We start from the raw sequence: 13,933 nt of genomic DNA, 5'->3' as shown, positions 1-13,933 counted from the left end.
TACGTGTTCGCGCGGCCCCTACCAATATATTTGTATGCAAAACTTATTTAAATTCAACAGTGCAAATATATTAAAAACAGTTTTTTTGTATGCAAAACTTATTTAAATTCAACAGTGCAAATATATTAAAAACACTTTTTGTTGCTAAAATTGTAGTTATAGTTGAATTTAAATTTACTAACTATATGTTCTGTTCACTTCACACTAAAATACTGTGCGTCTTTTAACGACCCTCCGGTACTTGTTAGGCGGGAATCCAATGCACTTGCAAAGTTATGCCTTTTCTGAGAGGGTTCTGTAAATGAGCCGGATACTTTACGTGATGAAACTGTAACTAGACGGTTAACTTACATTCACATTCAGTGCATCATATTACACTGACTACTGGAGTGGCGAGTGCCTTGCAGCAATAAGGGCCAGACCCAAAACAATGTATTAGCATCGTTACGACATGAGCTAAGCTCGCATAAGTTGATGCATAGTCAGCCAAAAACTATGTTAATCTCACAGATGATTCTTATCATCAGGCAAAAGATGGAGATGAACTGTTGCCATCATGACACTTAGAATTGGTCAGCTGATGGTAGTTGTCGCCTTCACAGAACTGCCGCTACCATTGCCATGATGTATCGCTTGAGGAGGCTGCAGAGTCCCATGTTAATCCATTGTGGGACCACCGTCTGCTAGCAGGGTCATGCCTCGTAGTGCCAGAATGCTGGTATGGTGAGTATTCCCATCTCCGCAGCTGATTCAGGTGGCCTACTGCTCGTCTACCTGTCCTTTGCAAACTTGTATGATTATGATGGAGTGGTACTGCTGTTTCAAGCCCTGTAGTATAAACCTGTGGACGATTGATACTCTGGTATTGTCCTATTGTCATGCGCCCTGCATTATAGGCTTGTGGTTGTTTGTACTGGTCTGGTTGAGCCATCTGGCGTCCTACAGCATAACCCTGTGAGCTTGATATGCTTCCAGTAGAACCTCCGGTTTGCTGGTGATGTTGATCATCATAAAGGCTAGCTGCCACAGGTGAATACAACTGATGACTGGGTGGAGTTTTTGTGTAATGGTTGGCCCTGACTGCCGCAAGAATAGATTCAACAGGAGGCGTACACAGCAGTGACAACAGTTCATCCCGATCACCGAGGGCACCAGAGATAAACCTATAGCTCACATAGTTGAAGGCCTGGCCAATACGTTCAAGCCCCTCCGCACCAACTGCTCTAGAGGCATTATCCGGTCTCTCGAATGGATCTTCGACCTAAACAAAAATAGTGAAAAGACAATATTTGAACACATGAAAAAATAATACCACAACAGACACCCACTGCACCATGAAGGAAATACTTACAAACAAGCTGTATGATTTGGCCATCCAAGTTGGGTTGTTCTGGATTTGCTCAAACCGGCCCGTGTACGTGGATATCACTTTGGTTGAAAGGCTCCGGATGTTAAAAAACTAGAGGCAATATAAGATAGGTAGGTTAAATTGCTTCTCTTAGGTTAAGGAACAAAAGAAATTGCTTCTCTTAGGTTAAGGAACAAAAGAAATAAACACTAGTACACTACAGCGTGTTCTTGAATTAACCATGTTGAGCCTTTTTGATAATCTAAAACACACTTATACTGAAAATATCTTGGGCTACAAAAAAGGAAGTGGTTCTATGAGTCAAGAAATTAGTTCACTTGCCCACAATAAGACAATGCAGACGGCTTTACTTAGTTTAGAACCCAGGGAAGTACACTGAAGAAGTTTGATAAACACAACTAAGCCACGTAAGAACATTTGCCCTCCCAGTTTCTTGGCTTCAGAATCCCTGTCGGGAGTTCTAAACCAACTAGCTAAGCTCAGACATAAGCCAGGAATTTATCCCACACGCTGAGTTCAATATATATGACAAAGATCTCATGATAGACTAAACATGGCACCAAAGAAAAGGTATTTTCTATTATACAGATAATAGGAAAGGCAGTAAAAATATGAACAGCTTATTGTTGGCCCGTACTGAAAGACAGAAGGTAATACTTGGAAATGGAATTTAGTAGACACATATAAACTTGAGTTGTTGATATTGTAGACAGGATGTTCAGATACCTTGTGAAAAAAAGATGCAAGGAGGAATGAAAGAGGGCTCTGATTTCTGTGTCCCGTGTTCTGGCGTAGAAACCTTTCAATATTTGCCATGCAAATGTCATCAACACAGTTCTCATCATAAAACACCAATTCTGCATGTGAATGATATGGGTAAATTACCAGGCACAGATATGCCAAACAACCATATGGACAAAACTAGTCAATCTTACCTTCTGCAGCTTTCCCATCAAAAATCTCCTTCAGAGGTGGTAAAATTGCAGGCTCACATGTCTGGTAGATGTAATGCAAAGAGGGTAAGAGGTAGGTTATAACCTATAGATTTGAGGGAATTATACATAATTAAAAGAGATAACATCTTATGTAAGAAATAAGACCTGGAAATGAAAGATAACAAGCAAGCACAGAGAATAGGAGTTCAGGGTTCCATTTTTTGGGTCATTAATATTTTGAGCTTTTGCCCATTCCTTGACCTGCAAGGAATAATCCCGAGCCATCAGACTTGGGCTTGCCAAAGTTGAGTGGCAGCAAAAAGGGAAAAAAACATCACTTGGATACATAGAGCTCACCAATAAAACCATATCACCGAAGCGTTCATCCATAGTACAGATCCAGTACAAGATTCTCGATTTAATTTGACCAGGGTAGTTGTTAATTGATACATCACAGGAAATACCAAAGTGGTTGCTCATGTATTGAAGAATTGGGACTCTTGCAGTAGGAATGAACTCCATATATCTAGCAATACCTGAACAAGCAATGAGAATCATGTTTAAAGAAGAGCTTCCATAAAAATCGAGGCTTCAGTCAACAAAAAGTGCCATACTAATGCTATGTTTACTATAAGCGGTTGCTTTTAGAAAGAACATGTTTTTGTTAGTTTGGATGTGAGAATTAAGCCAAACAAATAACAGCAGAACCTATAAGAACAAGTAAGGATCCCCATAACTAACTAAATTCGTTGCTTTCCAGTAATGAATTTCGACTATGCCGTTGTGGGAAAAAAAAACAGCAGAACACAGCAACTAACCATGAATTAAGTTAAGTAACCACTAAGAATAAGTTGTTGAATAGCTCAGTAAAAACAAGTTGGTGCATAATATTTATTTTTTACTAATCATTATTATTCTCCCACAAGAAAAGTTATAACATTACAAAATCGATCAGTCTGGTTAAAGCCTGAAGCTATTTCATAGATAAATAGTGAACATGCAATGAATTCCAAAAGAGAACGACAGGAGAGGTTTACCTCTGATTTGTAAAGCTCTCATTAGTTCTCTCAAGGCATTTTGCTTCTTTTTCTTGCTTATAGGAAGTCTTGAGCCATTGCAGAGATCAACTGAAACATCCAAATCACCAGACTTTGCATAAAGTTTAGATATAAAGGATCCAAAAGGCTTGACAGCAGCACCTGTTACATAGAAGAAATCAGTAAGGCAACAATTAAAACTGCAGTGTTCTAGCTTCTCTAACAACTATACTTGCCATTACAGAAATTTCTTAAACAGCACATGTATTGGCTTAGCACAATACAAAACAAGGCTAGAAAAAAGTTCTTTTGTAGCCTAATCATGTCCCATTTTCAGCAGCTTTTCTAACAAGACAAACTCTTCGAGTACAACTTAGTTTTTTTTTTTAAGATCTGGCTTTGCCGGCATATATTAATAAGGTAGAGAAAGCAGAGTTCCATCAGATGTGTGTGAGGTGCGCCAGCAAACCCACAAGCAGCAATCCTGAAAAGGATCAAACTAAAGTGATTACTTGCGGTTTGGTAGGGCAACAATCCTGCTTAGGGCCTTAGTGCCCGCCAGCTTCCACAAGTTACATTCATCAACTAAATAAAAAAGTGGAGCTTCCGCTTTCTTCTCTCGGTGCTGAAAAATGTGGTCATTTCTCTGACTCCAGAGTGCACAGAGCACCAGGATTGCCAGTGTGTGCGAAGCATTGTCGCCTCCGTCTGTCATCTCTGCGAACCAGAGTTCCAGAGTTTGTTCATTCTTCTACTCCCCAGGTCTCAAAGTCTGGTGATTGCACCAAAACTCACAACACGCTTCCAGATCACTCGCGCATATGGGTGCCCGACAGCAAGGTGCAAGGTACAACTCTGTGCTCATATACAATGACAGAGCATACTGCTAATTGCTGAGCACTGCCATAGGTCCCAAGTTTCTAAGTGGCAGCCTCATGATTGAATCGCCAATGCCTTCCATGAGTTCCATCTACTATTGAAGGTCATAAACCAAGCTTATCCCTTTTCTAGGATCATGAATTCAAAAGGCTTGTCACTTCTCACGCTTTCATAAAACTAATATCCAGAAGAAACACAACCAAAACTTGAAAAATGCTTATAACCAATACCTCTCAAGGGCCCAACTGAGTAGATGGAATCTGCCAGCTCCTGAATTGCACATAAACGTTTCTTTCGATCATCTTCCACTGGTTTTATTGTTGAGAGTATGTCTTCAATGCATGCCTTCAGCAAATCATAGTTATGAACATACCCAATCATACTGAAATTCTGCAGCAAGAAATGGTATATAATTAAATGAGAATTGAGAAGGATCAAATTGTGCCAAGTCTATACAAAATGGAATTGCAAGGCATTTGAAACCAGAAGCATTTTCCGTCAACCTGAAAACATACTATCTGCGTAATAACATATTACAAAGATAACGGTTACCCTATTTTTTGTGTCACGACATGTTTTTCTCTTTAATGATACAAACATGACAAAGCTATGTTCATTACAAAGTCTTACATTGTTCATTAAAATGCTTCAGAGATAAATAAAGGCAGCCAAACAAAAATGCTGCCTTCATCTTCCTAAAAGAAGGAAACATTAAGAGGCTTCGAAACTAAAAATGGAATCTGTACAGCATTTTAACATAACAGGGTCACCGCTGAGTGCAAGCAGCATCCTTGCCCAATCCAAGGAGCCCTTTCTGCACTGTATTATCTTGCATGCATTCACTGGCGTATGAATTTACTGACGGCTCAATCGATCAGCATCTAAACCAAGTACTTGCAGCTGCTCCCTGCGTGGCACGTCTGCCTGGTGATAGCCTGAGAAGTATTTCCCATCAAGGCAGATGCGCAACAAGATAAAGGCCCCCTTTGCACCGTTTCGCCCATATACCACACAGACACACTGCTACTGCTACCACTACGGTACCAAAATTCGAAGTAGTAAAGAATGGCACGGCATTAAAATGGCACCTCCATGTATCACCAAACTCACGAAGCATGAAACATTGCTTACTCAGAAAAGGAAAAAAAAAGAACGGCGATGACGTGGTGGGTAAACCCTAACTTGGACGATCAACGATTTTGAGAACCCAGATTGGAGTTTGTGCGGACTGGACAAAGCGGAACACAAAGCGAAAGGAAGATGGACCTGGGAGTTTCGTAGGCCACTACGCCGCGGCGATTGTTGTCTCCGCTTGCGCCGCGCTCGCGTCGCCGAAGTGCAGTTAGCAAGGCACCATGGCAAAGCAGAGTAGGCAGCGGCCGCGTCGACTGGAAAGCTAATAAAAGAGCTGCCAGGTGCGCAAAAGCGCATTGCTATTTTTTTTTTCGAGAAATTGATAATTTTTTGGGGTTTTTTTTATTCACACCGTTAAAATTTTATAAATTTTGAGATACGCCATTACAATTCGTTTATTTAGAGAACTGACATTATAATTTCATCTCTCCCTCGACTTTGCCATTTTCTACGTGTTTCGCGTATATGGACCCACAAGCACCAATGCACACGAGGAAGACGCATGGGTGTTATGTCTCGTCTCCTCAGTTAGAACAAGCCCACCCATTGCGGCCAGCGCGATAACTGAGCGGCGGCACGAGCCCGATGAGCGCCCGCGGTGGCCTGTGCGCGAGCGGCGCGGCGGCGAGCGCGACAAGCACGGGCCTATTCGGCTGATATTAAAGCCGGCTGATATTCCGGCTGAAGCTGTTTTGTTGTAAGAGAAGAATATTGTAGATTCTAGCTAATAAGTCGGCTGATAAGTTCAAGCGAACCGGCCCCACAACGGCCTGCGCGCTAGCGGGGTGGCGCCGAGCGCGCCGAGCACCCGCGGCGACACGCGCTCGTTGCCGCTCTTCTTCCTCGCCGTGGCCACAAGCTCATCTCGCTCGTCGCTCTCGACTCCGACGACGATGCTTTCGATGGTGACTCCGACGACGAAGACAGCCCCTGTGCCGCCTCCCCGCACGCCACCGTGCACTTGCTCGATGGCCATGCTTACCTTGGCTCATTCCGCTTCGGCGTCGACGGCGCAGCGCAGTACTTCGTGCGATATGTGGAGACGACGGTGAAGCGGGAGGAGCACGACGCGGGCGGCGCATCGTGGTGGTTCACGCACTGGGACCCCTTCTCAGTGCTGCGCTGGGGCGGCCGCGTGCTCTACGCTAGGGTAGCCGCGTGCTCTGCCTCTGGAAGGGCGACGTGCCGTACGAGCTGACCAACCCCACGACGCCCGACATCTGCACGACGAAGGGGCGCGACATCCGCGGCCATGGTAGCCAGAGCGGAGGTCCGCAGCAAGGCGAAGCAGATCCGGGGCACGGAGCCGCAAGGGTGGCGAGGAGATGTCCGTGGGTGGGTCGGTCTAACGGTGACGGAGGAGACCGAGACTCGACGTCCGTATGCATCGGTAGAATACGTGCCTGATAGTAGGCCTGTGTACGTTGTCGGTGTAAAAAATGACATAGATATAATAGAATTAAAATTATAATAGTAAATGCTCAAATAAATAAATTGCGGTGGCGTTTCTTCAAATTTAAAGAATTATAATGGCCTAGATAAAAAAAAACCCCAATTTTTTTTTAAGGTGCGCACGCATTGCTAAATTTTGGAAGCCGAAGCGACGGACCTCGAGGCCTCGTTGGAAACCACAAGCCAGCGCCATTGGGGGGCTTGGGGCACATTGTTCTCATTTGGGCCAGGCCTGTGGATAACCTAAAGGCCATGGGCCTTCTCCTGAGCACAACGGGCTAACAACAGCACACCTTAACAAAACGCGGGCAGCACTACGGATTAAACATCGGTTTAGTACCATATCGGTACCCTAACCATGCTTACACCCAGAAGGAGCTACAAAACAAACCACAAGTACAACCTTGATCAATACTTACCTGGACGGGTCTATGGCTGATCATGAAGAGCAATGGCCTAGGTTAGCAGCTTTCATTGCACTTGGGAAGAGCACTTGACTACCATCTCCTCAAGTAGGAGAGCTGACGTCATAATTTATGGAAGAGGGGTGGGACTACTCCATACTCCACGTTTCTTAGCTCTGCTTCATGTTTTTTAGCCAAACGGTTTCAACTCCACGCACTCTGTTTAAGGAAAAATGATTGAGTTGTGAGAGTACAGGTGTTCCACAAACTCTATTTTTTGTGTGGAGCTGCTCCACGATGAAGTTTGGAGAGCAGAGTTTGTGGAGCAGTCCCAAACACATACTAAATATCTATAAAAGAAAAATATACAAATTATATAATATATTTTTTCCTAATGAAATTAAAAATTAAAAATCATGATTGTATATTTTGCATATATTACTTATAAATTTATAATTATAATTATATGTAATAATACTCCCTCCGTATCGCAATTAGAAGTCGTTTAGGACATGATTACGCTTACCAAGGAGTGCCAAAGAGTGATTAATGAGGGGGGAGTTTTCCTTCTTTGCCCTTATTAAATAGGACTGCGGATGTCTCCTATACAACAATTCCTCATAGTCCGAGTGGTAAGCGATCTGCGGACCGAGGCTGGAGGTTCAGCGTTCGAATCCCTTGGTCGCACTATTTTTTTGGACGCTCGCGGGAATTTGCATGGCGCTGTTGAAAGCTCTAGTTTGGTTTTGGTGAATTGATGAAACCCAAAGTGCTAACCTAGTTTATCAAATGATCATGAGATAGGTAGCACACTTCAAGTGGAGAAGCTAATAAAGATCATAGCATGACAATGGTGATGGCATGACGATGATCAAGGGCTTAAACTTGAAAAGAAGAAAGAGAAAAACAAAAACTCAAGGCAAAGGTATAACTTATAGGAGCTATTTTGTTTTGGTGATCAAGACACTTAGAGAGTGTGATCACATTTAGGTTTGATAGCCGTACTATTAAGAGAGGTGAAACTCGTATCGGAATACGGTTATCAAAGTGCCACTAGATGCTCTAACTCATTGCATATGCATTTAGGATCTAGTGGAGTGCTAACACCCTTGAAAATGTTTGTGAAAATATGCTAACACATGTGCACAAGGTGATACACTTGGTGGTTGGCACATTGGAGCAAGGGTGGAGAAGTTAGAAGTGAAATGGAGTTGGTCGAAATGATGCTGGCATCGGTCAACTAACCGGACGCTGGGTCGCTCTACGACCGGACGCTGAAAGGCTGTGTCCGGTCATGTTGTCGGTCGGCACAACGATTTGGGTTTAGCACCGGACGCTGGGCTGTGTCCGGTCAAGCTTGACCGGACACGTTCGGTCGGCAAAAACGTGTTTTGGACCCTTACTGTAAACGGCCGGACACTGGGGGTCCAGCGTCTGGTCAACTCTGTCGGAGCGTCCGGTCATCAAATCGACCGTTGAAATCAAACGTTCACTGTTGAACGCAGGGGACACATGGACGCCATCGGTCGACCGGACGCTGAGGAGCAGCGTCCGGTCAGTTGGACCGGAGCGTTCGATCGGCCCGTGTTATGCCCAGTGAAGGGGTATAACGGCTCTATTCTATGGGGGCTTCTATTTAAGCCCCATGACCGGCTGTAGCTTATATCTTTGACCATTTTCATTGACATAGCAACCTTGTGAGCCTAGCCAAAGTCCTCCCACTCATCTCCATCATTGATTCATCATCATAGTGAGATTGGGAGTGAATCCAAGTGCATTGCTTGAGTGATTGCATCTAGAGGCACTTGATGTTCGTGTTTCGCTGTGGATTTAGCTTATTACTCTTGGTGGTTACCGCCACCTAGATGGCTTGAAGCAGCGAGGATTGTTGAGCAGAGGGTGGTGATTGTCTTCGGCTCCGATCATGGTGATTGTGAGGGGTTCTTGACCTTTCCCCGACAGAGAGCCAAAAGGTACTCTAGTAGATTGCTCATGGCTTGTGTGATCCTCATCTTGTGTTGGTTGTGCGGCACCCTATTGAGGGTTTGGCGTGTGAAGCCAATTAGCGCGTGAACCTCCATGTGAGTGAATCGCCACAACGAGGACTAGCTTGTCGGCAAGCAAGTGAACCTCGGTAAAAATCATTGTGTTCATCCTTTGATTCCGAGGTGATTGGTCTTCATCGTTGTTCATCCTTGTGATTGATTGGTTCACTCCTCGACATAGCGGTATAACCCTCTTAATCACTCTCTTTACTTTACCGCAAACTAGTTGACAAGCTCTTTAGTGTAGCTAGTTTTGAGAGCTTGCTTGCTTGGTTGGTGTGGCTCTTTAGTTAGTTTTTGAGAGCACACTAACATAGGGTATTGTCATAGCTCTTGTGTGAATCGACACTATCTAAACTAGAATTGTGGTAGGTGGCTTGCATTTTAAGTAGGCTAGCGCAACACTTGCTTCGCCTCATAATTATCTAACCTTTTTGTTAAGTATTGTTGTAGAAATTTTATTAGACTATTTACCCCCTCTAGCCATTAGGACCTTTCAAGTGGTATTAGAGCCGAGGTCACCGTGATTTGAGGCTTAACAATCTTCGGTGTAAAAATGGCTCAAATTAATAACACCAAAAAGCCACCCCAATTTGATGGCACAAATTATCCCTATTGGAAGGCTAAGATGACAACATATATCAAGTCAATCTATAGGAAAATTTGAAAGGTGGTAGAAACAAAAATTGAAATTAAAGATAAAGAGACTCCCACCGCCGCCGAAGAATTGCTACTCCAAAACAATGACATTGCTCTTAGTGCCATCCATGATGCTTTGGATGAGAGAACATTTGAGCAAATCAAGAATATTGAGAGAGCTCATGAGGCATAGAAGAAATTGGAAGAATCATTTTAGGGCACTAAGGCAATCAAGGGTGCAAAGGCATACATTCTCAAGGATAAATTTGCTAGTTTCAAAATGAAGGAAGATGAAAGTGTGCCGGACATGTTCCATCGGATGGAAGTGATTGTAAATGATCTCAAGGCACTTGTTGAGAAGATAGAGGAAAAGGAGTTCTCAAATAAGTTCTTGAGATGCTTACCCTCAAGATTTGGTACATTGGTCACTATTCTAGTGAGGTCCGGTTTGGATACAATGACACCAAATCAAATCTTGAGAGATATCATGACCGATGATGCTTATAGAGATGATGATGAGAAGGAAGAAAAGAGAGAGAAGAAAGAAGAGAAGAAAGATGAGAAAAAGAAGAGCATAGCATTCAAAGCCACATCATCAAAGGCCAAAGCTAAGCAAGAGACATCAAGTGAAGAAGATGAATCTTGGGATGATGATGATGATGAGAAGATGGCTCTCTTTGTCAAAAGATTTGGTAAGTTCATGGTGAAGAAGAGCTACCGTGCAAGAAGAAAGAAGTCTTCATCCAAGAACAAAGAAGAGTCAAGAAGGTGCTTCAAGTGTGGAAATAAAGATCATCTTATCGCTCAATGCCCATACAATAGTGACAATGATGATGACAACAAGAAGAACAAGAAGGATAAGAAGGAAAAGAAAGAGAAGAAGGACAATATGGCCTTCAAAAAGAAGAAGTGTGGTTCATATGTAGTCACTTGGGATAGTGATGCTTCCTCAAATGATGATGATGATGATAGTGATGATCACAAGACTATCAAGAAGAAGGTTCTTGTAAGCATTGCCATCAATGAGAAGCCTTCTCTCTTCGAATCTTCATCATGCTTCATGGCTAAGGCCACTAAGGTACAATCTTGTGATGATGAAAGTGATGAAGAACATATTGATGATAATGAACATGAAAAGGAAAATAATAGTGATAGTGATGATGATGAACCTACTAAGGATGAATTATTTGATATGCTAGAAGATGCTAAAGAACACTTTAACATTAAGAGAAGGGAATGCAAGAGCTTGAATAAGGAGGTAAAAGCCCTTAAGCAAGTCCTTGATGAGCTCAAAGCAACTCATGAGAAGCTAGAGGAAGCCTATGAGAAGCTTGGCAAGGCTCACAAAAAGCTTGAAAAGCCCATTCCACTTTGCTTAATGAATAAGATAAAAAGAAGCATGTTGAAACTTGTGATGTAGGTGTAACTTGTGATTTAATTGATACATCACTATCTATGCCTATCATTGTTGCTACTACTAACCCTTCTTGTAGCACTTCCACTTCTACCTCGTCTAGTAGTGATGGTATCACTTATGATGTCTCACTAATGGTTGAGAATGAGAACCTCAAGAAGGAGGTCACTAAGCTCACTCACACCTTAGCTAAGGCTTATGGTGGTGAGGACCGCTTGCTTATGTGCTTGGGTAGCCAAAGAGCCTCTCTCTACAAAGAGGGATTGGGCTATACCCCCAAGAAAGGCAAAGCGACCTTTGCTTCTCACAAGACTAGTTTTGTGAAGAACAATGGTCGGTTTTGCACTAGTTGCAAGCAAGTTGGTCATAAAGAGCATAAATGCAAAAACAAGAGCAAAAATGCTAATGTATCCTCCATTAAGTTTGACTCATGCTATATGCTTACTAAGGGTACAAATGGTGTAAAGGCTAAGTTCATTGGTAAACCATGGATGGGTTCAAAGAAGAAAGCCATTTGGGTACCAAAGAGCCCAGTGACTAACCTTCAAGGACCCAAGCAAGTTTGGGTACCTAAAAAGAATTGATCTTTTTTTGTAGGTCAATTACAAAGCCGGAGGAAGGCATTGGGTTCTTGATAGTGGGTGCACTCAACACATGACCGGTGATGCAAGAATGTTTAACTCAATCAACACCAATAGCAATGATGGTTATGATAGTATCACATTTGGTGACAATGGCAAAGGCAAGGTCAAAGGGCTTGATAAGATTGCAATATCCAATGACATGAGCATATCTAATGTGTTGCTAGTACAGAGCTTGAACTTCAATTTGCTATCCATAGCACAATTGTGTGATCTTGGATTCAAATGCATATTTAGGGTAGATGATGTAGAGATCATAAGTGTAGATGGCTCTAACTTAATCTTCAAAGGCTTTAGATATGAGAATCTATACTTGGTTGATTTCAATGATAGTGAAGCTAAATTATCTATATGCTTGTTCACTAAGTCTAGCATGGGTTGGTTATGGCATAAAAGGCTTGGTCATGTTGGAATGAAACAATTGAATAGATTGATTAAGCATGACTTAGTTAAAGGCTTGAAAGATGTTGTGTTTGAAAGGGATAAGCTTTGTAGCTCTTGTCAAGTCAGCAAACAAGTTGGAAACACCCATCCTAAGAAAAGCATGATGAGCACTAGTAAAGCATTTAAGTTATTGTACATGGATTTATTTGGGCCAACACAATATACTAGTATCGGTGGAAACAAATATGGATTTGTGATAGCGGATGACTACACTAGATACACATGGGTATTCTTTCTAGTGGACAAAAGTAATGTATTTGCAACATTCAAATCATTTGTCAAAGGCATTCACAATGAGTTTGAAACAACCATCAAGAGAGTTAGAAGTGACAATGATAGTGAGTTCAAGAACACTAGAATTGATGAGTTATGTGATAAATTTGGAATTAGACATTAATTCTCGGCCAAGTACACTCCACAATCAAATAGCCTTGTTGAGAGGAAGAATAGAACACTCATTGATATGGCAAAGTCTATGCTTAGTGAGTACAATGTGAGTTAATCCTTTTGGGCCAAAGCTATCAACACGGCTTACTATTGTAGCAACCGCCTCTATTGTCACCGATTGAAAGAGAAGACACCATATGAGCTCTTGAATGGTAGAAAGCCCAACATTGCATACTTTCGGGTCTTTGGTTGCAAATGCTATATCTTGAAGAAAGGCACAAGATTGGGCAAGTTTGACAAGAAATGTGATGAAGAATTCCTACTTGGTTATTCCACCACAAGCAAAGCATATAGAGTTTAGAATTTAGATAGTGGTACTCTTGAGGAAGTTCATGATGTTGAATTTGATGAAACCAAGGGTTCACAAGTAGAGAATGAGAACTTAGAAGATGTTAGAGGCATTCGACTTTCAAATGCCATGAAGAACATGGATGTTGGTAAATTGAGGCCTAGGCAAGTGAATGATGATGAAGATGATCAAATGCAAGTGCTCTCCAACTCAAATGTGCAAGATGATACAAATCAAGTTAGTGCAAGTGACTCTCATGATAATGAACAAGATCAAATGGCTAGTACATCATCTCAACCAAATGATCAAGCAAGTGCAAGCAATCAAGTTCCAATCCTCCGACCAACCAATGTTGCAAGAGATCATCCTTTGGACACTATAATTGGAGATATTTTAAGAGGTGTACAAACAAGATCAAGATTGGCATCATTTTGTGAATACTTCTCATTTGTGTCATCCATTGAACCAAAGAAGATAGATAAAGCTTTGAAGGATGTTGATTGGGTGAATGCTATGCATGAAGAATTGAACAACTTCACACGAAATCAAGTATGGGAGTTGATAGAAAGACCAAAGGGATACAATGTGATTGGAACCAAATGGGTCTTTAGAAATAAGCAAGATCAAGATGGGATAGTAGTAAGGAACAAAGCAAGATTGGTAGCACAAGAATATACACAAGTTGAAGGTCTTGACTTTAGAGAAACATATGCCTGGTTGCTAGATTGGAAGCAATAAGAATCTTGCTAGTCTATGCTTGTGCTCACAACATCAAGCTCTATCAAATGGATGTTAAGAGTGCAT

General features: G+C 42.1%; 1 protein-coding gene and 1 non-coding gene across 2 annotated transcripts; one reads left to right on the top strand and one right to left on the bottom strand.

The window, feature by feature from the left end:
- Positions 1 to 314: 314 nt before the first annotated feature.
- On the bottom strand, positions 315 to 5,613 carry LOC136453533 (protein HESO1-like). Its single transcript, XM_066454091.1, has 9 exons — positions 5,487 to 5,613; positions 4,451 to 4,610; positions 3,342 to 3,503; positions 2,662 to 2,840; positions 2,470 to 2,565; positions 2,305 to 2,365; positions 2,096 to 2,226; positions 1,352 to 1,459; positions 315 to 1,261 (listed from the first exon to the last, which is right to left on the bottom strand). Exons 2-9 carry the CDS (start codon positions 4,599 to 4,601, stop codon positions 611 to 613), a joined length of 1,539 nt encoding a protein of 512 aa, XP_066310188.1. The 5' UTR covers positions 4,602 to 4,610; positions 5,487 to 5,613; the 3' UTR covers positions 315 to 610.
- A 1,604-nt stretch (positions 5,614 to 7,217) lies between these two features.
- LOC136455816 (U1 spliceosomal RNA) lies at positions 7,218 to 7,374 on the top strand. The gene has a single exon (XR_010759281.1). It is a non-coding gene; the product is annotated as a U1 spliceosomal RNA (small nuclear RNA).
- The last annotated feature ends 6,559 nt before the right edge of the window (positions 7,375 to 13,933 follow it).

This window comes from Miscanthus floridulus, chromosome 5 (assembly GCF_019320115.1).
Source record: "Miscanthus floridulus cultivar M001 chromosome 5, ASM1932011v1, whole genome shotgun sequence".
Taxonomy (NCBI): Eukaryota; Viridiplantae; Streptophyta; class Magnoliopsida; order Poales; family Poaceae; genus Miscanthus; species Miscanthus floridulus.
The sequence above is the reverse complement of the archived record's forward strand: the minus strand, read 5'-3'. Positions and strand labels throughout refer to the sequence as shown.

What these genes read in the sequence shown, in the direction of transcription:
- LOC136453533 (XM_066454091.1), bottom strand. Translation starts at nt 4,601, where the DNA reads ATGATTGGGTATGTTCATAACTATGATTTGCTGAAGGCATGCATTGAA. An exon ending in GAGAGCTTTACAAATCAGAG is followed by an intron (nt 2,841 to 3,341) that starts GTAAACCTCTCC and finishes TTGCTTGTTCAG; the next exon opens with GTATTGCTAGATATATGGAG. An exon ending in TCGGTGATATGGTTTTATTG is followed by an intron (nt 2,566 to 2,661) that starts GTGAGCTCTATG and finishes TATTCCTTGCAG; the next exon opens with GTCAAGGAATGGGCAAAAGC.